Source organism: Carcharhinus amblyrhynchos, chromosome 20, assembly GCF_965287045.1.
Source record: "Carcharhinus amblyrhynchos chromosome 20, sCarAmb.v2.hapA, whole genome shotgun sequence".
NCBI lineage: Eukaryota > Metazoa > Chordata > Chondrichthyes > Carcharhiniformes > Carcharhinidae > Carcharhinus > Carcharhinus amblyrhynchos.
The window spans coordinates 1,158,851-1,182,973 of NC_137343.1; the positions used below are offsets into that span (position 1 = coordinate 1,158,851).

The window sequence follows — 24,123 nt, forward strand, 5'->3', positions numbered from 1 at the left end:
ATACCTCCTCTTCCCTAGTCAAAACAGAAAGAATTTGTTCTACAATTGGAAAAAACCTCTGCTACATTAATTAATTACTTAGCATTGATCTGGGTATAATTTAATTAGCATATATTAAATATTAGTTTCTCCACAACATTTAAATCTTAAGATTTGCTTTGAGATGTCAACCAGCCAATACAATAACAATTCCCAACTTACTTAACTTCAGATGCAAGTATCTCTTGTTGTGGTATGCCTTCAATTGCACCAACAACTGCTGTGAATAACCAAAGATTCAAGCTGGCAGGAATCTCAGTGCATAATCCATAAGAATCATGGTCATTACTGGATGAAACGTTAGGTAGCACTGCATTGAAATATTAAAAAAATCTATTAGTGCCCACTTTGTTAAACTAAAAGGATCTTCTAGCTCTAGAATATAAATGAACACAAGAACTTGAATTCATATAGCACTTGATCATATCCTTTTGAAATTTCTAAATGATGAAAAACAATTTTTGAACTGTAGTCACTGTAGTTCTGCAAACAGGACCAATTTACACACAGGCAATTCCCACAAACAGCAAGTGAGAAATACAATTAGGTGATTTGTTTCTGGTGGATTTGTTTGAGGGAGAAATGTTGGGCAATACACAGAGGATGCTCCCTCTTCTTCAAATAGAATCATTTACTTCCACATGAACAGACAATTGGGACTTTAGTGTAATCTGTCCTTCAACATCCATCTCAGACAGCACTTCTTTAATACTACATTCAAATGCCAGCTCAGATTATTTACTTGAGACCTGAATTCATTACCCTTACTGAAAGTTGAATGTCAGAGAGAAAACATCTTTCATTTCTCATGGTAGGTCTTCTAGGTTCCATAATGACTTCCAATAACTTATTGAAATACTAAGCAATGAGATGTGAACGTGAGGTTATCCATTTGGGAAGCAATAATAGGAAGACAGATTATTACTTGAATGAGTGCAAATTGAGAGAGATGGATACTGAATGAGACCTTGGAGTCCTCATGCATCAGTCGCTGAAAGCAAGCACACAGGTACAGCAGGCAGAAAAGGCAGCAAATGCTATGTTGGCCTTAATAGCGTGGGGATTTGAGCATAGGGATAGAGATATTTTGCTGCAATTGTATAGGATTTTGGTGAGGCTGCAGCTGGAGTATTGTGTGCAATATGGTGTCCTTGCTATAGAGGGAGCAGCAAATGTTCACCAGGCAGATTCCTGGGATAGCAATTCTGTCATATGAAAAAGAAAGTTTATTTATTAGTCACAAGAAGGCTTACATTGACACTTGCCTCCAGACAGAACAGTAAGTGAGGTTTTGCAAACCCAGGCAAGTTATGGGGGTGACTGATAGTGCGACATGAACCCAAGATCCCAGCTGAGACCGTCCTCGTGCGTGCGGAACTTGGCTATCAGTTTCTGCTCAGCGACTCTGCGCTGTCGGGTGTCGTGAAGGCATCAGTCTCACAGCGGACACAGGGGAATTCATCAGGTGAATGAGGCTATGGGAGTTCTTCCACAAACCCCAAAAAGGCCAACAGCGAACACAATGAGACAGCCAATGAAGCAGAACAGCCGACAGAGATCCACGGTGCAACAACCTAAGAGGAAGGAGTCGAATTGGACTCCTCCGGAAGGCCACTGCCCTCAACTGGACATGTATGCCCAAGCCATCAGGAGGTGCGATAACACCGGATTCATCAGCTGCACTCACAAGACAACACCGAACATCACCCAATCATAACGCAATACCATCCACGCTCTCAAGACCAACTGCAACATTGTCATCAAACCAGCAGACAAAGGAGGGGCCATCATCATACTGAACAGAACAGATTACTGCAAAGAAGCGTACCGACAACTGAACAATGAGGAACACTACAGACAGATAACCGCAGTTCTGACCGAAGATCACACTCGACAACTCAACACTCTGATCAAGACCTTTGATCCGGATGTTCAGAGCACCCTCCGTGCTCTCATTCCACGTACTCCCCACGTTGGAAATCTCTACTGCCTCCCAAAGATACACAAGGCAAACACACCTGGCCGTCCCATCGTATCGGGCAATGGGACCCTGTGCGAAAACCTCTCCGGCTATGTCAAGGGCATCCTGAAACCCATTGTACAAAGAACCCCAGTTTTTGTTACGACACTATGGACTTCCTACAGAAACTCAGCACACACGGAGCAGTTGGACCAGGGACACTCCTCGTCACAATGGATGTCTCGGTGCTCTACACCAACATCCCCCACAACGATGGCATTGCTGCAACTGCCTCAGTACTCAACGCCGACAACTGCCAGTTTCCAGACGCAATTTTACAACTCATCCACTTTATCCTGGACCACAACGTCTTCATGTTCAACAACCAGTTTTTCTTCCAGACACACAGAACAGCCATGGGGACGAAATTCGCATCTCAATGTGCCAACATCTTCATGCACAGGTTTGAACAAGACCTCTTCACCACACAGGACCTTCAACCGATGCTATACACTAGATACATCGATGACATTTTCTTCCTTTGGACTCATGATAACAATCACTGAAACAACTACATGATGACATCGACAAGTTCCATCCCACCATCAGACTCACCATGGACTACTCTCCGGAATCGGTTGCATTCTTGGACACACGCATCTCCATCAAGGACGGTCACCCCAGCACCTCACCGTACCGCAAGCCCACAGTTAATTTCACGATGCTCCACTTTTCCAGCTTCCACCCTAAACACATTAAACAAGCCATCCCCTACGGACAAGCCCTCCATATACACAGGATTGCTCAGAGGAGGAGGATTGCAAAAGACACCTCCAGATGCTGAAAGATGTCCTCATAAGAACAGGATATGGCGCTCGACTAATCGAGTGACAGTTCCGATGCACCACAGTGAAAAACTGCACCGACCTCCTCAGAAGACAAACACGGGACATAAGAACATAAGAAATAGGAGCAGGAGTAGGCCATCAAGCCCTTCGAGCCTGCCCTGCCATTCACTAAGATCATGGCTGATCTGAAGTGCATCAGTTCCACTTTCCTGCTTTCTCCCCATAACCCTTAATTCCCTTATCTATCAGAAATCTATCTACCCGTGACTTAAATATATTTAGCGAGGTAGCCTCCACCACTTCAACGGGCAGAGAATTCCAGAGATTCACCACCCTTTGAGTGAAGAAGTTCCTCTTCAACTCCATTCTAAACTGCCCCCCCCGCCAGTTATCCTGAGGCTGTGCCCTCTAGTCCTGCTGTCCTTTCTGAGCAGGAAGAATCTCTCTACCTCTACCCTATCCATCCCTTTCATTATCTTATACGTCTCTACAAGATCCCCCCCTTCATCCTTCTAAACTCCAACGAGTACAGGCCCAGTCTATTTAATCTCTCTTCATAGTCTAACCCCCTCATCTCCAGTATCAGCCTAGTGAACCTCCTCTGCACTCCCTCCAAGGCCAAAATATCCTTGCGCGAGTGCGGCGACCAAAACTGCACACAGTACTCCAGCTGCGGCCTCACCAGTGCCCTGTACAGTTGCAGCAAGACCTCCCTGCTTTTATATTCAATCCCCCTCGCTATAAAGGCCAGCATACCATTCGCCTTCTTGATCACCTGCTGCACCTGCAGACTGGGTTTTTGCGACTTATGCACAAGGACCCCCAGGTCCCTCTGCACCGTAGCATGCTGCAGCTTTTCACCCTTTAAATAGTAATCCCTCCTATTATTCCTGCCAAAGTGGATAACCTCACACTTGCTACCATTGTACTCCATCTGCCAGGTCCTCGCCCACTCGCTCAGCCTATCCAGATCCCTCTGCAGACTTTCCACACCCTCCGCACAATGCTTTTCCACTCATCTTCGTGTCATCAGCAAATTTCGTCACCCTACACTCAGCCCCCTCCTCCAGATCATCTGTATAAATGGTAAATAGCTGAGGCCCCAGCACCGATCCCTGCAGCACTCCACTAGTCACCAACCGCCAATCAGAATAGCACCCATTGATACCTACTCTCTGCCTCCTATTAGACAACCAATCTTCTATCCACGCTAACACCTTACCCCCAACTCCATGCCCTCTAACCTTCTGAAGCAACCTTTTGTGCGGCACCTTATCAAACGCCTTTTGAAAATCTAGAAACACCACATCCACCGGTTCCCCTCTGTCTACCGCACTAGTCACATCCTCATAGAATTCCAATAAATTCATCAAACATGACTTCCCCTTAATGAATCCGTGCTCCGTCTGCTCTATCAAACCATTCCTTTCCAGGTGCCTCGCTTTTTCTCCTTTGATGACGGATGCAAGCATTTTTCCAACAACAGATGTTAAACTAACCGGCCTATAATTCCCTGCCTTTTGTCTGCTACCTTTTTTAAACAGCGGCGTAACATTAGCCGTTTTCCAATCTTCCGGCACTTCCCCGGAATCCAGCAAAGTTTGGTAAATAATCACTAAGGCATCTACCATCACCTTTGCCATTTCCTTCAGAACCCTGGGATGCATTCCATCCGGTCCTGGGGACTTGTCCACCATCAGTCCCGCTAGTCAATCAAGCACTACCTCTCTAGTGACAGTAATCGCATTCAGGCTCTTAACCCCTACCATCCTTCTATCTTTAAGATCCGGCAAACTATTCCTGTCCTCCTCCGTGAAGACCGAGGCAAAAAACTTATTTAAGGCCTTAGCCATTTCCTCATCTCCCACCACTAAATCCCCCCTCTCATCCTCTAAGGGTCCAACATTCACTCTAGCCAGCCTCCTCCTCTTTATATATTTGTAAAAACTCTTACTGTCCTTTTTCATATTTAGTGCTAGTTTAGCTTCATAGTCTATCCTTCCTTTATCAACTTCTTAGTCATTCTTTGTTGATTTTTAAACCTCTCTCAATCTTCTACTCGCCCACTACTTTTAGCCACTCTAAACGCATCAGCTTTTAATTTAATACTCTTTTATTTCCTTTGATAACCACGGCTGATTATCCCTTCTCCTACGTTCTTTCTTTACCATTGGAGCTGAGCTCTGCTGAGCACCGAAAAAGATCTCCTTAAAGATCCTCCACTGTTCCTCAGCAGTCCTACTGACCAATCTGCGCCCCCAATCTACATTTGTCAATTCCTCTCTCATCCTATCGTACTCCCCTCTGTTCAAACAGCGGACACAGGTCCGGGACCCTACTTTCTCATCCTCCATCTGCATCGAAAACTCAACCATACAATGATCGCTCGTCCCAAGAGGATCCCTCACAACAAGATCCCTAATTCTTCCTGCCTCGTTACACAACACCAGATCTAAGATAGCTCGCTCCCTCGTTGGTTCCGTCACACACTGTTCAAGAAAACTATCCCTACAGCATTCCAAGAACTCTTCCTCAAGCCCACCGCATCCGACTTGGGTCAACCAATCAAAATGCAGATCGAAGTCCCCCATAATTATCACCGTTCCACTTCTGCACGCATCATTCATTTGCTTGTTTATAGCCTGCCCCACCTCTAAGTTATTATTTGGTGGCCTACAGACTTCACCCACCAGTGTCTTCCTCCCCTTACTGTTCCTTATCTCCACCCACAACGATTCCACGTTCTGCTCTTTGGAGCCTATATCTTCCCTTACTACCGCCCTGATATTATCCTTAAATCAGCAGAGCTACCCTCCCCATCCCCTTTTTCCTCCCTTCTATCCTTCCTAAACACTTGATACCCCTGGACATTCAGCTCCCAGTCCCTGTCACCCTGCAACCACGTTTCCATAATGGCCACCAGATCATATCCATTTGTGCTGATCTGTGCCACCAGCTCATTCACTTTGTTCCGAATGCTTTGTGCATTCAGGTAAAGTTAAAGTTCAGTTAAAGCCCTATCTACAGTCCTAGTTATAAGATTCGCCAGGACTCTGGTCCCAGCACGGTTCAGACAAAGACCCGATGGACAGAGTACCCTTCGTCGTCCAGTACTTCCCCGGAGCGGAGAAGCTACGACATCTTCTCCGGAGTCTTCAACATATCATTGATGAAGACGAGCATCTTGCCACGGCCATCCCCACACCCCTACTTCTTAGTGAGGAAATGCATGCAGACACGGGGAAAATGTGCAAACTCCACACAGTGACTCAAGCCAGGAATCAAACCCTGTCCCAGGTGCTGTGAGGCAACAGTGCTAACCACCGTGCTACCATGCTGCCCAGCAAAAGAAAAAGCATACAAAGTGGCGAGGATTAGAAGCCTTTAAAAGCGAGCAGAGAACAACTAAAAAGCAATACGGGGGAGAAGATAAAATATTAGTGTATGCTAGCCAGTAATATAAAAGAAGACAGGAAGAGTTTTTTTTTCAAACGTATGAAAGGTAAAAGCAGCAAAAAAAAAAAGCCATTGGACCACTGGAAAATTAGGCTGGAGAAGTAATAATAGAAAACAAAGCAGATAGGCAATAGCAATAGGCAGATATAGGTAGGCTGGAAAATTGGGCAGAGAAATGGCAGATGGCTTTTAATTCAGATAAATGCGAAGTGATGCATTTTGGTAGAACTAATGTAGAGGGGAGCTATACAATAAATGGCAGAACCATCAGGAATATAGAAACTCAAGGGACCTGTGCAGGTTCACAGATCCTTAAAAAGGTGGCAACACAGGTAGAGAAGGTGAAGAAGGAATATGCCTTTATAGGATGGGGCATAGAGTATAAAAGTTGGCATATGATGTTGCAGCTTTATAGAACATTGGTTAGGTCACATTTGGAATACTGGTGTCCAGTTCTGGTCGCCACACTACCAGAATGACATGGAGGCTTTGGAGAGAGTACAGAAAAGGTTTACCAGGATGTTGCCTGGTATGGAGGGTCTTAGCTGTGAAGAGAGATTGGGTAAACTGGGGTTGTTCTCCCTGGAAAGACGGAGGATAAGGAGCAACGTAATAGAGGTATATAAAATTATGAAGGGCATAGATAGGGTGAACAGTGGGAAGCTTTTTCCCAGGTCGGAGGTGACAAACACAAGGGGTCACAGGTTCAAGGTGAGGGGAGCAAGGTTTAACACAGATGTCAGAGGCACGTATTTTACACAGAGGGTGGTGGGGGCCTGGAATACACTGCCAAGCAAGGTGGTTGAGGCGGACACGCTGGGATCGTTTAAGACTTATCTGGATAAACACACGAACAGACTGGGAATGGAGGGATACAAACAAAGTCTCGTTGGAAGCATGAGCGACGCAGGCTTGGAGGGCTGAAGGGCCTGTTTCCTGTGCTGTATTATTCTTTGTTCTTTGTAATAGGGTGACCAGAATTGCACTCAGTACTCCAAGTGTGGCTGTACCAAGGTCTTATACAACTTCAATAAGATATTCCAACTCCTGTATTCAATGTTCTGACCGATGAAACCAAGCATGCCAAATGCCTTCTTCGCCACTCTGTCCACCTGTGACTCCACTTTCAAGGAGCTATGAACATGTACCCCTAGATCTCTTTTGTTCTGTAACTCTCCCCAACGCCCTACCATTAACTGAGTAAGTCCTGCCCTGAATCTCCTTGCATTCGTCTAAAATAAATTCCATCTGCCATTTATCAGTCTATTGGCCCAATTGATCAAGATCCCATTGTAATTGGAGATAACTTTCTTCACTGTCCACTATGCCACCAATGTTGGTGGCATCTGCAAACTTACTAACCACGCCTCCTATACTCTCATCCAAATCATTAATATAAATGACATAACAATGGATCCAGCACTGATCCCTGGAGGCACATTGCTGGTCACAGGCCTCCAGTTTGAAAAACAACTCACTACTCTCTGGCTTCTGTCAAGAAGCCAATTGTGTATCCATTTAGATACCTCACTCTGGATCCCGTGAGAGTTAACCTTATGCAACAACATACCATGCAGTACCTTGTCAAACTCTTTGCTAAAGTCCATGTAGACAACATCAACTGCACTGCCCTCATCTACCTTCTCAGATACCCATTCAAAAAATTCAATCAAATTTGTGAGGCATGATTTTCCACTCAAAGCCTTTGCTTTTATCCAGTGACTTGGTCAAAGCCTTTAAGATCCTGAGGGGTCTTGCCAGGGTAGATCTAGAGAGGATATTTCCTTTTGAGAGTGAATCTACAACTAGTGGTCACTGTTTAAAAATAAGGGGTCATTTAAAATGGGGACAAAGAGAAATTCTCTCATATGGGTCGTGAGTCTTTGGAACTCTTCCTCAAAAGGCAATGAAAGCAGAGGTTTTGAATAGTTTTAAGACAAAGCAAGATAGATTCTCGATTAACAAGGGAGTGAAAAGTAGTCAGGGATAGGCAGGAATGTGGAGTTGAATTTACAATCAGATCAGCCAAGATCTTATTAAATGGTGGAGCAGGCTCGAGGGGCTGAGTGCCCTCCCCTGCTCCTAATTTGTGTGTTCATATACATTGCTGTCTGTGTGGGTCCTTGGTGAATGACTGCTGCAGTGAATGCACTTCAGAAGTAATTAGTTTGCTATGTAGCACTTTGGTGCATTGTGAGGACCATAAATACAAACTCATCCATCTTTGTGGATTTAGACAATTGCTTATGATATGTGAAGAATAAGTAAATAGGAGTTTGCTCAACGTTTTAAATAGAATATTATAAAGTTATTTAATAAATAAATGCATCAAATGCTGCACTTCAGCTGCAAATACCTTTGAATAATGGCAGCCACTCTGTCAGATCAGTCGGGTTTGAATTGCCTCTCTTTGATACATTCCCTGGCATAAGATTCAGAAGGGTTTTGTACACAATAGACCTGTCATAAAGCAGAAGATTATTATTCAATTCTTAGCAAAACATGTAAAAAGTGGGCAACAGAACCAGTGCACTGTCTTTTTATATTAGTGCTGTATTTAAATGGGTGGCAACAGTTTTAGAGCAGATGTGTTGACCCCAGCCAGACCTTCCCGTACAGATACTGCCTGCAACTTCTCCAAAGGTGCAGTTACACAGAGCCACAGAGTTCCTCTTTCAGTATTGTCCCAACGCAAAGATTAAATAAATTACAATTTCACAGAATCATATAGCACAGAAAAAGTCACTTGCTCCATCTCGCCCATGCTGATCCTTTGAAGGATCTATCCAATTACTCCCATTTCCTTGTTCATTCCCCCAACCCTGCAATTTTCTATCCTATCCAATTCCCCTTTGAACTTTACCAACAGAAGCTGCTCGCACCGTCCTTTGTATTTCATTTCAGATGTTAACCTCCCCACATGAAAAAAAATCATTTCTCCTCTGCTTCTCATCATCAGTCATAAATCTGTATCCTCTGGTTATCGTCCCTTTCATTACTGGAAACAGTTTCACCTTATTTATACTTTTAGAACTGTTTATGATCTTGAACACATCCTTAACACACTTTGGTCACTTATCAGTGATTCCAATATGTAGTGGGAAGTAGTAAATTAAAAATAGCTATTTTGATCTGAATTTTGCAGCCCTTACGTTTCTGAGTGAGTGCAGTTCATTTATAAATGTGCTTCATGCAGCTTTCTTTTCCGTTTTTCCACTACATTACAGTGTCTACTCTTTTAAAAGTATTTCACTGGCCTGGGAAGCACTGGTCAGAAAAGCATTTAAAATAAATTCTCTTTTATTGTACCATTTAATTTTTTTGTGTTTATACAGTGAAGATAAAATCACTCTTTTATACAAGAGGTGAATCAGAGGGATCTCTTTGTCTGCAAACCATTCTGCAGCCAATTGCTAGTTAACATTCAAGCTCAGATTTTCTCTGCCCCATGTAGAATAGTAGCTGGTCTCAGTAATTCTATGTGTATCAGTCATCACACCGTACCATCTTATCCATCTTGGTTCCTCCATTTTCATTTTCAAAATGAACTTACTTCAACACAAGGACAGGTGTGTGGTTTAGTCAATTACCTATCAGGTGGTTTTTAAGAGCATGAATGAACTTTAAATGGACACAATCACTGCGGTGAATTTCTCAACAGTAATACAGCCTGCATGTTCCATTAATATGCTAGATTTCTTAATATTTTAGGAAATTGTACATGGGCAAGCTACAGACCTGAGATCAGCACAGTCAGTAAAGTTATCAATGCTGAGCTTCAACAAGCATCCAGAAATGGAGTTCTTTCCAAACAACACAGCTGTGGTCTGAGCTGATGAACACAGCCCATTTCCAACTGCAACGCAAAAAGGAATGAAAAACACAAGACAATATATAAGCAGAACTTCATTTCATTAAATTTACTGATGTTTTGCTAACGTGGCTAAAACTCCATTGGATTTGGGCCTGGGTTTGTACCAGTTGGTGCTGTAGGTTCAGGAGTGTGATGGAGGCCAGTCCCTGCTAACTTCAACATCTCCTGACTAAGTTGATGCTCTAATTGAGCCTCTTCTATGGGCATCTGTGGTCAGAATTCCCTCAGTACACAAACAGCGATAAAAGCAGCAATAGGAATTTAATCGTAATGATGGTGAAGCAGACATGATGGGCAAAATGGCTTACTCCTGCTCCTATTCTCTATGTTTCTATGGAAGGAGGAAATTGCATTACTTGCCCTTCAGTTGATGAGCTTTCTCTTGCTAACTGATGAAATCAGTACAGGAGTTAACTCTCAACTATTTTAGTACAAATTTAGTTTCCTCATTTTCCATATTACCATCACCTTACATGTATTTTTACTCTTTCTACTTGACAAGTGGACTGTCTGTCAAGAGAAGGCATCATCATCATCTGGGCAACATTATCAGAATTTGTAGGGCAGTGAGTGAATCATTAGCTTTCCTGTCCCCGCTACCCTAAAGACTAAATTTTAATGTCCATAGGAAATATATTACCTGGTTGCCAGATGCTTATGGGAGCCTTTTGTAAAGTCTTGCCATTTTCAAAAGCACCTAAAACAGGCTTGCCAATCTGATAACCTGAAATCAATAAATACCTTTACATTATTGTGCATTTTATAGATGGTCACAAAGAATTACAGAGCACTGAAAGAGGCCATTCTGCATCATATTGGTCACACCGCTGAAAGAACTGCTCAATTATTCATAGAATTCATAGAAACCCTACAGTAGAGAAAGAAGCCACTTGGCCCATTGAGTCTGCACCAATCACAATCCCACCCAAGCCCTATCCCCATATCTCTACATATTTACCCACTAATCCCTCTAACTTGTGCATCTCAGGACACTAAGGGGCAATTTTAGCATGGCCAATCAACCTAACCCACACATCTTTGGACTATGGGAGGAAACCGACGCAGACACAAGGAGAATGCGCAAACTCCACACAGACAGTGACCCAAGCCGGGAATTGAACCCAGGTCCCTGGGACTGTGAAGCAGCAGTGCTAACCAATGTGCTACTATGCTGCCCACAGTCCCACTCCTCCTCCTCTTTCTCCACAGACTCTGCAATCTTTTCCCTTCATGTATTTATCCAATTCTCATTTGAAAGTTATACGGAATCTGCTTCCACTAAACATTGGTTAGCACTTTTCAGATCATGAGCCTCTATTTCTTTTACCAATCACCTCACCGCAACCTCTTCTACATTCCTCATTGAATCGAGTGGTTGACTAGCTTAGTGGCATTGCTAGAATAAGAGATATGCCAAATCACAAGATTACAAACTGTGGTTGATCCAATGCCAATGGATGCCCAGTTTTGGGCTGCTAGATCTGTTCTGAGTCTCATCACAATAAAAGTTGAGTGTTGCGTCCTTGCTTGTGTAGCTAAGAAACAAATTATCCCATGTATTTTTATTTAAACAGTTGTCAACTTGTCCTGCAATCTTAAAATTGCATTCAGTATGTTCCACTACATGTCAACCTCCTCACAGAGTCATGGAGGTTTACAGCATGGAAACAGGCCCTTTGGCCCAATTTGTCCACGCCGCTTTTTTTTTAAAAACCCCGAAGCTAATCCCAATTGCCCAACATTTGGCCCATATCCCTCTATATCCAACATACCCATGTAACTATCTAAATGCTGTTTAAAAGACAAAATTGTACCCACCTCTACTACAACCTCTGGCAGCTTGTTCCAGACACTCACCACCCTCTGAAAAAACTGCCCCTCCGGACACCTTTGTACCTCTCACCTTAAATCTTTGCCCTCTAGTTTTAGACTCCCCTACCTTTGGGAAAAGATATTGACTATCTAGCTGATCTGTGCCCCTCATTATTTTATAGATCTCTATGAGATCACCTTTCAGCCTCCTACGCTCCAGAGAAAACGGTCCCAGTCTATCCAGCCTCTCTTTGTAACTCAATCCATCAAGTCCCGGTAGCATTGTAGTAAATCTTTTCTGCACTCTTTCTAGTTTAATAATATCCTTTCTATAATAGGGTGACCAGAATTATATACAGTATTCTAAGTGTGGCTTTACCAATGTCTTGTACAACTTCAACAAAACGTCCCAACTCCTGTATTCAGTGTTCTGACTGATGAAACCAAGCATGCTGAATGCCTTCTTCACCACTCTGTCCACCTGTGACTCCACTTTCAAGGAGCTATGTATCTGTACCCCTAGATCTCTTTGTTCTGTAACTCTCCCCAATGCCCTACCATTAACTGAGCAACCCCTGCCCTAGTTCAATCTACCAAAATGCATCACCTCACATTTGTCCAAATTAAACTCCATCTGCCATTCGATTGGGCCAGTGGGCTAACGATCAAGATCCTGTCATAATTGGAGATAACTTTCTTCACTGTCCACTATGTCACCAATCAATGTCATCTGCAAACTTACTAACCATGTCCCCTATATTCTCATCCAAATCATTAATATAAATGACAAATAACAGTGGACCCAGCACTGATCCCTGAGGCACACCGCTGGTCACAGGCCTTCAGTTTGAAAAACAACCCTCTAAAACCACCCTCTGGCTTCTGTCAAGAAGCCAATTTTGTATCCATTTCGATACCTTACCCCGGACCCTGAGAGATTTAACTTTATGCAACAACCTACCATGCAGTACCTTGTCAAAGGCCTTGCTAAAGTCCATGTAGACAACATCAACTGCACTGCCCTCATCTACCTCTTGGTTACCCCTTCAAAAAACTCAGTCAAATTTGAGAGACATGATTTTCCACTCACAAAGCCATGCTGACTGTCCCTAATCAGTCCTTGTATCTCTAAATGCCTGTAGAACCTGTCTCTCAAAATACCTTCCAACAATTTACCCACCACAGCTGTGTGGCTCACTGGCCTGTAATTCCCAGGCTTTTCCCTGGGACATTTGCCACTCTCCAATCTTCAGGCACTTCACCTGTGACTATCGACGATTCGAGTATCTCGGCTAGGGGACCCACAATTTCCTCCCTAGTCTCCCACAGTGCCCTGGGATACACTTCATCAGGTCCCAGGGATTTATCTACCTAGATGCAGTTTAAGACATCCAGCACCTCCTCCTCTATAATATGTACACTCCTCAAGACATCACTATTTATCACCCCAAGTTCCCTAACATCCATGCTTTTCTCAACAGTAAATACTGATGAGAAATATTCATTTACGGTCTCACCACCTCTTGTGGATCCGTACAGATGGCCTTGTTCATCCTTAAGAGGCCGTACTCTCTCCCTTGTTACTCATTTGCCCTTTATGTATTTGTAGACGCTCTTTAGATTCTCCTTTGCGTTATCTGCCAAAACAATCTCGTGTCCCCTTTTTACCCTCTGATTTCTCTCTTAACTCTACTCCTACATCCCCTATACTCTTCAAGGGATTCACTTGATCCCAGCTGCCTATGCATGTTATGTGCCTCTTTCTTCTGCTTGACCAGGGCTCAATATCCCAAGTTATCTAGGATTCCCTACTTCTGCTAGCCTTGTCCTGCACTTTCACCACTAAATGTCCTCCAAACTGTCTACTCCATTTTCTAGTCATCTGCAAACTTTAAAAATATGTTCTGTAAACCCAAGCCCAGTTTAGCCACTTCCTTTAGTTCAAGTGTCAATTAATTTTGTCCAGGATTACTGTCTCTACAAATTACCTGACCATCAACAATAGACCAATTGGTCTGCTGGATTTAATAGCTCTCTTTTTTTGAGCAGCAATGTAATATCTGTAATGTTGGAAGTTTGAAATGAAAATACCAGTTGTTCTTACTTCACATTTACAAATTTCATAACCCAGGTTCACAACAGTCAAGAGATTCCTGTGATCCCAAGAGGAATTAAACAGGTTAATCATTGTACTTTTGCTGAGAGAAATTTGCAGATGACCAAGTGCCTGTACATTTCTAGCTCCAGGTCATTTAAAAAGACTTCACCTGCCAACAGAAGTTAACTTTAATTAATTTTAGGATGAAACAACTCTTTTTATATTTATATTTTTAAATACAAGGCACAAATTCCAAACTTGATTGATAAAACTTTTCTGGAATGTGATATAAGATGATGCAATAAGCTGCTGTCTCACCTGGATTGCCAGAACGAGTCATATTGGGTGAATAGTTATTTATCAAGTTATTGAAAGTCACACTGAATCTCTGGGTCAAAATAGCTGGAAAGAAAGAGAGCAACTTGAAAATGTACGCGAGACAGACAAACACAGACCACAGGTATTCGGAAATTAAATTCCATCAGTGATACAAGTGTAAAACTGACTAATACCAAATAATCAAACAGAAATTTACAATAAAAATTACTGCTTATACAACAGTTATTACAATTAAAAGAACATCCTACCTGAAGAATCTAAGGTAACGTTTCCCACTGTGACAAGCAAAGAGACTTTAGAAATCATGCTTCCTTTCCAGCTGAAGATATATTCTGCTCCCAGAATCATATTTTCACATATTTCCTCTACAAGTTTGGAATCTGATTCATTAACTGGTTCTGTATTGAAAAAAACAAACAAATCATATTGTTAGTTAAGCCCAGGTTGCTGAATTAATTTTAAATTGTTTTAGCAAAGAGCCAGCATTCATGACGGGAGCAGGCACATCTGACTGGGCCATAAACTCCTGCAGTTATATAATAACCCTGCACACCAAACTTGAAGGGTAGGGTGAAGTACTTGGAAGAGAGATTTAGACTTGGTCAAATCGGTGACAAATGCCAGTTATTCAGACAAATGCATATTACAGACTTCCAGGAATCAGGCAAAATGAGGAACATGTGGATGAAACAGAAATAGGCAGGGAAGCAATACCTGAATCATTGCTCCCCATCTCCCAACCATAAGAACATAAGAAATAGGAGCAGGAGTAGGCCATCTAGCCCTTCGAGCCTGCCCCGCCATTCAATAAGATCATGGCTGATCTGTCGTGGCTCAGTTCCACTTTCCCGCCCTCTCCCCATAACCCTTAATCCCCTCTCTTATCAAGAACCCATCAACCCGCTTCTTAAAAATATTTAGCGAGGCAGCCTCCACCACTTCAACGGGCAGAGAATTCCAGAGATTCACCACCCTTTGAGTGAAGAAATTCCTCCTCAACTCCGTTCTAAACCGCCTCCCCTTTATCTTGAGGCTGTGCCCCCTAGTCCTACTGTCTTTTTTGAGCGGGAAGAGTCTCTCCACCTCTATCCTATCCATCCCATTCATCATCTTATACGTCTCAATGAGATCTCCCCTCGTTCTTCTAAACTCTAACGAGTACAAGCCTAGTTTATTCAGCCTCTCCTCATAGCTCAATCCCCTCAACTCCGGTATCAGCCTAGTAAACCTCCTCTGCACTCCCTCCAGGGCCAAAATATCCTTGCGCAGGTGCGGCGCCCAAAACTGCACACAGTACTCCAGCTGCGGCCTCACCAATGCCCTATACAGCTGCAGCAAGACCTCCCTACTTTTATATTCAATCCCCCTCGCTATGAAGGCCAGCATCCCATTCGCCTTCCTGACCACCTGCTGCACCTGCAAGCTGGGTTTTTGCGACTCATGCACAAGGACCCCGAGGTCCCTCTGCACCGTCGCCTGCTGCAGTTTTTCGCCACGTAAGTAATAGTCCTTCCTACCATTCTTCCTACCAAAGTGGACCACCTCACACTTGCCAACATTAAATTCCATTTGCCATTTCCTGGCCCATTCGCCCAGCCTATCTAGATCCTTCTGCAGACTCTCCACACCCTCCGCACAATTTGCCTTTCCCCCAATCTTGGTGTCATCAGCAAATTTCGACACCCTACACTCGGTTCCCTCCTCCAGATCATCTATATAAATGGTAAATAGCTGAGGCCCCAGCACCGACCCCTGGGGCACCCCACTAGTCACCAACCGCCAATCCGAATAGCACCCATTGACCCCCACTCTCTGCCTCCTATTTGACAACCAATCCTCTATCCACGCTAACACCCTACCCCCAACTCCATGTCCCCTGACCTTCTGCAATAACCTCTTGTGAGGTACCTTGTCAAACGCCTTCTGAAAATCCAGAAAGACCACATCCACCGGCTCTCCTCTATCCACTGCCCTAGACACATCCTCATAGAACTCCAGTAAATTAGTCAGACACGACTTCCCTTTAATGAAACCGTGTTGCGTCCGCCCTATCAAGCAATTCCCTTCAAGATGCCTCGCAATTTCCTCCTTAATGACGGATTCTAACATTTTACCTACCACAGACGTTAAACTAACCGGCCTATAATTCCCCGCCTTTTGCCTGGCACCCTTCTTAAACAACGGCGTAACATTAGCCGTTTTCCAATCTTCCGGCACTTCCCCTGAATCCAGCGACGTCTGGAAAATAACCACCAAGGCATCCACTATAACCTCCGCCATTTCTTTCAGAACCCTCGGATGCATTCCATCCGGTCCTGGGGACTTGTCCACAATCAGCCCCTCCAGTCTGTCGAGCACCACCTCTCTAGTAACAGTAATGTCATTAAGACCCTCCATTCCTACCACCTTTCCATCTCTAACACCCGGCAAATTATTCACGTCCTCCTCCGTGAAGACAGAAACAAAAAAGTTATTCAAGACCTTAGCCATATCCCCATCCCCTGCCACTAGGTCCCCTTTCTCATCCTCTAAAGGACCAACGTTCACCCTAGCCAGCCTCTTCCTTTTTATATATTTATAAAAACTCTTGCTATCCTTTTTTATATTAAGTGCTAGCCCAGCCTCATAGCTTCTCCTACCCTCCTTTATCAACTTCTTTGTCAATCTTTGTTGACATTTAAACCTTTCCCAATCCTCTTCTCGCCCACTGCTCTTAGCTACACTAAATTCCTCCGCTTTTAATTTAACACTTTCCTTCACCTCCTTCGTTATCCACGGCTTATTACCTCTCTTCCTACTGTCCTTTTTAACCATCGGAATAAATTTCTGCTGAGCACCAAGAAAGATCTCCTTAAAGATCCTCCACTGCTCCTCAGCAGACCTACCTTCCAACGCACTCCCCCAGTCCACATTCGCCAATTCTTCTCTCATCCTACCATACTCCCCTCTATTCAAACAAAGGACGCGTGCAGATGGCTATAAGCAAATCTGGCAAGGTCAAAGCTCCAAATTTCCTGCTGAAACTGCATTTTCCAGATCATGCTGTTGTGTGTACTGCCCAGCCATCCCAGAATAGGGAGGCACCCAGACCATCATGACAGTGCAAATTAGAGCAACAAATCTGATCCAGGTGTCAAAGAGGAGTTAGTTAATAAACTGGAGATTGTCATCCTCCAAAAGGACACATTTTATTATATGTTATGGAACTACACTTAGGGAACGCAGAAAACAAAGCCAAAAGAATATTCCAGGTGCACTAGAGTAGAAGGGATCAGGGTCAGGATGTGAAAACAAACGTGAGGTGGTGGCAGAGACCAGGAGGCATTTCCTTACAGAAAGTTGGAACAAAGAAGAGTAGTTGAGCAGAGAATCCAAGCTCAGATAGGACCAGATGAAATAACGGGAAGATTTAAAAGGTTGGTTCTGGAAAATAAGAAGAGGACAAATGGGCTGAAGAGATTCTTCAACCACCAAGTCCATCTGGTGCATCAAGATCTACCCAGTTCATCTGGCAGTTCACACACATGGTTGAGATTACCATTCACATCAGTATATGGTAGACAGGTGCTCAAGGGAGCTCGCCCCTGTACATTGATGTGACTTTTTCCCCCAGAGTGATCAAGATAAAACTGTCAATATCACCCACTCAGGGATCTCAACTGAAAATCCAAGCAGAAGCTGTGGATTACATTCCTGACTCCATCATTTAAGCACCATGTTCGATGGGTTACGCATCATGGCTGTGCTGAAATTAAAATGGATTTAAAGCATAACAAAAATATCAACAAACTTCATGCTGGGATTTCATACCTAAAGTTGAAATATTCTGCAGCTCAGGAAACAAGGGTAGATCAGCAGGACTTGACTCTGAAGTTGAAGAGATTACTGTAATGAAATTGCTGAGGTCTGTGGTACTCTGGTAGGTTATAACAGTCGGTATCAATACTACATGGAAAAAGAAGCAATCCAATTATTCTTTCAATCTCACTCCAGTTCACTTCCATTTAACACAAATGGAGCCACTTTATTTTGAAAATCATTTGGTGGTCCAATCAATAACCAATGCATAAATTTGAAGGTGGTAGCATTTTTAAATAATTTTAAAGATACATACATTTAAGAAAGTGAAAAGCGTAGTCATCACAGGCATAGGATAGCTCATACTGCAGCGAATAAATGTTGTTTAGCCCCAAAAACATGCCTCAATTCTTCATGAGTTAATGGTCCTATTACCATTTCCCACACCAGCTATGCCTGTAGGTTTTCATTCATACCAAATTACTACAACCTGCCAACTTGTTCTGTCTGTTGCTATTTCCCACTCGTTATAAGCAATGAAAGATGCTGGTGAAGCCACACCTGGAGCACTGTGTACAGTTTTGGTCTCCTTACTTGAGGAAGGATATACTGGCACTGGAGGGGTTGCAGAAGAGATTCACCAGGTTGATTCCAGAATTGAGAGGGTTGGCTTATGAGGAGAGACTGACTAGACTGGGGCTATTGGAATTCAGAAGAATGAAGGGAGATCTTATAGAAACACAAGATTAAGAGAATAGATACGATAAAAGCAGGAGGTTGTTTCCACTGGCAGGTGAAACTAGACTAGGGGGCATGGCTTCAAAATAAGGATAACTTAAGGATAAGGATATATCCTCAAAATAATTTAGGACCGAGTTGAGAGGAACTTCTTCACCCAAAGGGTTGTGAATCTGTGGACCTGCCCAGTGAAGCAGTTGAGGCTAACTCATTGGATGCTTTTAAGGCAAGGATAAATTTTTGAACAATAAAGGAATTAAGGGATAGGTGAGCAGCCGGGTAAGTGGAGCTGAGTCCACAATAAGATCAGTCATGACTTTATTGAATGGTGGAGCAAGCTTGAGGGGCCAGATGGCCAACTCCTGCTCCTAGTTCTTATGTTTTCATGTTATTTACACATTGCAGAATAATCTTAATATATTGCAAGGCAGTGAAGTTATACAATAAAAATGCTTTTAAGCCTTTTTAAAACAGTCACATGAGTAGAGCAGTGTGCTGTGGCATGCATGCTGTGTGTTAAGTGGCACACTATGTTGGGGAATTGACCAGGGATAAAGCGATTCTACACCTTGTATTGTGTAATGAGACAGGGTTAACTAGTAATATAGTAAAAGATCACTAAGAAATAGCGATCAGAATACCATAGAATTTATAGAAACACAGAAAATAAGAACAGGAGGCCACCTGGCCCTTTGAGCCTGCTCCGCCATTCATTATGAGCAAGGCTGATCCTTCAATTCCACAGCCTTATCCCGCTTGCCTCCCAAATCCCTTCGCCTCAAATGCTTGTTGGAAACATTCAATGTTTTCATCTCAACTACTTTGTGGTAGTGAATTCCATCAGCATGAGGTTCCAAAGCACAACTTAACACACAACGACCAGCCCTTGACCAGCTTCCTTCTGTTCCCAAGACTGCAAGACAATAATCATCTAGTGCGTCACAAATTACCCAAGCTTTCAGAAGAGTAGCATTTTCTTAATTCTTAGAAACTTTAGCGATGCTCAATTTAGACTCCGAGTTTGAACAGTTCATCATCAAGACAGGAACCAAATCTTATTTCAGGAATTGCACAGCAGAGCAATCACCCATTTAGCCCATCATGCCTGTGCCCGTTCTCTGAAAGATAATCCTATTGGTTACAAACCCTTCCTTTCTCCCCCGCAGCCCTGCAATTTCCACCTCTACCACTCTACATGCTTATCCAATTTGCTCTGAAAATTATTTCTGAATCCGTTTCCTCCAGCTTTCAGGCAATTCATTCCAAATCTCAACAACTCACTGGGGCAAAAGAATTTTCATGTCCAATCTGGTTCTTTTGTTAAATTACCTTAAATATGTGTCCTCTGGTTACCTATTTATTTTGGAAAAAAACCCATCAATTTAATCAAATAAATCATGAGAAAGAAAGACTTATACAAACAGTGCCATTCTTTCCAATAAAAATGGAACTTACATCCATGGCCATTCTCGATATAGTCACTAATTCCATAGTTATCTGTACAAGTTGCAGCAGAGAGAGGAGTCACACAACGGGTGTCAAAATCTTCAAGATAGGCCACAGGTGCATTCCTTAAGCATTGACCGCTCAAAGATCTCTGCAGCATAAACATACGTACAAAAAGAAAGAACTGAAACAGCTTTGCTCCTTATCCAATTTTACAAATTATATTTTCAGAAACATTCAAAGTTTTCACAATTTTTTAGGTTACTTTTCTCATTGACTTTACGGCCACTGACCATACAAAGATATCATCAGAAATCTGAGATGTATCATTTCTCATCCATAGCTTTGGTTAGTTAACATTTTAGAAATAAAAAATAATACGCTATGGGTTAGCTTGAGCGGGGCAAGAGGAAATGACCACACTGAGTAGTTGGAATGAAAAGCACAGGTGCATTTCAGAAAACTAGTTAAATACAATGAGGAAGAAAGCAATAGAAGGATATGCCAATGGGTTAGAAGTGGGGTAGAACAAGGTTCATATGGAGCATGAACACTAGCATAGATCAGTTAGACGGAACAGACCATTTCTGTGTCGTGTGTTCCATGGGATACCCAAGTTGGCATCAGTAAATAGCCATTTGTGGTTTTCACCAGATTATCCTTGTTTTTACCTTACACATCTTAGTGTAAGAAAACAGTTTATCTTGGTGATTGGTTAAAGTGCTTTTCACCAAGGTTTAATTTTAAAAACACATTAAGAATCTGGCAGATTCTTATCCTGGATTATCTGCAACTAAGAAGGTTGGTTAAACTGTACAAGTTCTCAAGATACTGTAATATGAACAGGTACAACATACACACTGCTGTAACTGTCACATAAACCGCGAGAGGAATTAAAACTTGGACAGTCGCAAAATTGCTTTAAAAACAGAGAATCTATAAATACCAAATGTAAATTTAAGCAGCAAGCTAACGTATGCTTAAAAAACCCTAGTCACTTTAAAATTTATTATACCAATATCATCCATTTTAAGTTTTTCAGAAGCAATCTGAATTGTGAGAAAAGGTTTCAACTGTGAAGTTACTGCTACCATTAACAAGCAACATACATATATTCGTATGATAGGGTTAATTTTCATTCTTTGCCCAACATGGTTTGAAAATGTTTTGTTCCTCGTGAATTGTTCTGTCAGCCCAGTCAAATAACCTCCATGATACAATGCATCATCCACCCATTCCCTGGATGTCTGCTTCTCCTGTACTGGTGCCAACACTCATTGTCAACGCTTTACACATCAACAAGGAATCCATGCCTTCATGAGATGGAAAAGACAAGAAAACTGATCAGACACAAAATAATTGGTTGGAGATAGGACACACACAGACACCATAAAAACAGCAACAGTTGACAACTACCTTCTCAAGGGCAATTAGGAATGGGTATTTCGTGCTGGTCCACATCCACCAAGCAAATAAAAAAGCCCAGAGAACGGATAGCCTGATCTTTCTCATGTCACTGTGAAGCCCAGAGAGCATGAATATAAGGAGGAAGGAACTCAGAAAAGTTATCACTGTCCTGCTTTCACTCTGATTCAGGGCAACACTGCCAGAGATCACTCCTGAACCAGCAAGATAAAAGAAGAGATATTAAATGGTCTGAGGTGGAAATTGAAAGCAATTTAACAAATCAAAAGTCTGGGTCTCTACAAAACCATTCATTTCTTTCATAAACTCCGGGGGCCGGAGTAGGACTGGAAGAGGGAATGCTCCACATAACCCAGAAAGAGACAGGCATTACTGAGACCACGCAGGTGCCCAGAAATGAGACGAGTTAAAAAGGAGAAATTGATGAATGAGAGAACCAGTTCAGCCAGACGGATGAAACTGGTGGTGGATAGAGATTGTTCAGACCTCTGTTCCAGGCAGAAGTGATGAGCTTTGAGGCCATCCCAGTGGGGAATGGAGGTGTAGAGGGATTGGACATCCATTGTGAGGAGGTGGCGGTTTGGGCCGGGGAACTGGAAGTCGTTGATGAGTTTTTGCTTCCGATTCAAACAAAAAAAAAGAATTTTGCCCCTGATTCCCATTGACTCCAGTTTTGCTAGAACTCCTTGATGCCATACTCAGTCAAAAGCTTGATGTCAACGGCAGTCACTCTCATCTAATCTCTGGAGTTCAGCTGTTTTGTTTATGTTTGAATTTAGGAGCTGAGTGGCATTGGCGAAACCCAAACAGAGCACCTGTGCGTGAATGCATTGTTGATGAACCCTTTCATTACATTATTGATGATGATCAACAGTAGACTAATGGGGCTGGGTTTGATTTGATTTCTGTTCGTGTGTACAGGACATACATGGACAATTTTCCACATTGACGGATAGATGCCAGTGTTGTCACTTTGGTAGAAATAATAATAGGAGGGATTATTATTTAAAGGGTGAAAAGCTGCAGCGTGCTACGGTGCAGAGGGGCCTGGGGGTCCTTGTGCAAGAATCGCAAAAACCCAGTCTGCAGGTGCAGCAGGTGATCAAGAAGGCGAATGGGATGCTGGCCTTTATAGCGAGGGGGATAGAGTATAAAAGCAGGGAGGTCTTGCTGCGACTGTTCAGGGCACTGGTGAGGCCGCAGCTGGAGTACTGTGTGCAGTTTTGGTCCCCTTATTTGCGAAAGGATATATTGACCTTGGAGGGAGTGCAGAATAGGTTCACTAGGCTGATACCGGAGATGAGGGGGTTAGCCTATGAAGAGAGACTGAATAGACTGGCTCTGTACTCGTTAGAGTTCAGAAGGCTGATGGGGGATCTTATAGAGACTTACAAGATAATGAAGGGGATAGATAGGGTAGAGGTAGAGAGATTCTTTCTGCTTAGAAAGGAAAACAGAACTAGAGGGCACAGCCTCAAAATGGGGGTGGGGGGGGGCACAGTTTACCAGATTTGAGGAGGAACTTCTTCACTCAGAGTGGTGAATCTCTGGAATTCTCTATCCATTGAAGCAGTGGAGGCTACCTCATTGAATATATTTAAGTCATGGGTAGATAGATTTCTGATAGACAAGAGAATTAAGGATTATGGGGAGAAAATGGGAAAGTGGAACTGATCCACTTCAGATCAGCCATGATCTTATTGAACGGTGGAGCAGGCTCAAAGGGCTAGATGGCCTACTCCTGCTCCTATTTCTTATGTTATGTTGTACCTGTACTGGAACAGCTTAGCTAAGGGCATGGCAATTTCTGGAGCACAGGTCTTCAAATTCTATTGTTGAAATACTGTCATGGCCCATAGCATTTGCAGCATCAGCCATTTCCTGATATCACCTAGAGTGAATCGAATTAGCTGAAGATTGGCATCTGCAATGCTGGGCATCTCCACAGCAAGCCAGGATGAATCGTCTACTCAGCACTTCTGACTAAAGATTGTAGCAAATGTCTCAGCCTCATGTTTTGCACTGATGTGCTGAGATCCCTCATCATTGAGGATGGACATATTTGTGGAGCCTCCTCCAGTGAACTGTTTCATTGTGCACTACTATTCAGATTGCAGAGCTTAGACCTGATCTAATCTAAGAATCACTTAGCTCCATCTATCCTGTCTTTGAGCCTGCTCCACCATTTAATTAGATCATGGCTGATCCAAAATAAAAAGTCCACCGTCCTGCCTTATCCCTGTAACCCTCAATTCCCTGACTAAAAACTTATCAATCGCGACTTTGAAAA

General features: G+C 43.0%; 1 protein-coding gene across 1 annotated transcript in view; it reads right to left on the reverse strand.

Moving 5' to 3' along the window:
• Nucleotides 1–24,123, reverse strand: part of tctn2 (tectonic family member 2) — a 77,265-nt gene that overhangs the window by 21,674 nt on the left and 31,468 nt on the right. The window contains exons 8-15 of the mRNA XM_080207919.1: nt 20,418–20,559; nt 18,237–18,371; nt 14,675–14,824; nt 14,406–14,489; nt 10,818–10,901; nt 10,042–10,159; nt 8,660–8,763; nt 202–349 (exon numbers count right to left, since the gene is read on the reverse strand). Coding sequence (XP_080064045.1) covers nt 202–349; nt 8,660–8,763; nt 10,042–10,159; nt 10,818–10,901; nt 14,406–14,489; nt 14,675–14,824; nt 18,237–18,371; nt 20,418–20,559 — 965 coding nt within the window. The remainder of the gene's footprint in view (nt 1–201; nt 350–8,659; nt 8,764–10,041; nt 10,160–10,817; nt 10,902–14,405; nt 14,490–14,674; nt 14,825–18,236; nt 18,372–20,417; nt 20,560–24,123) is intronic.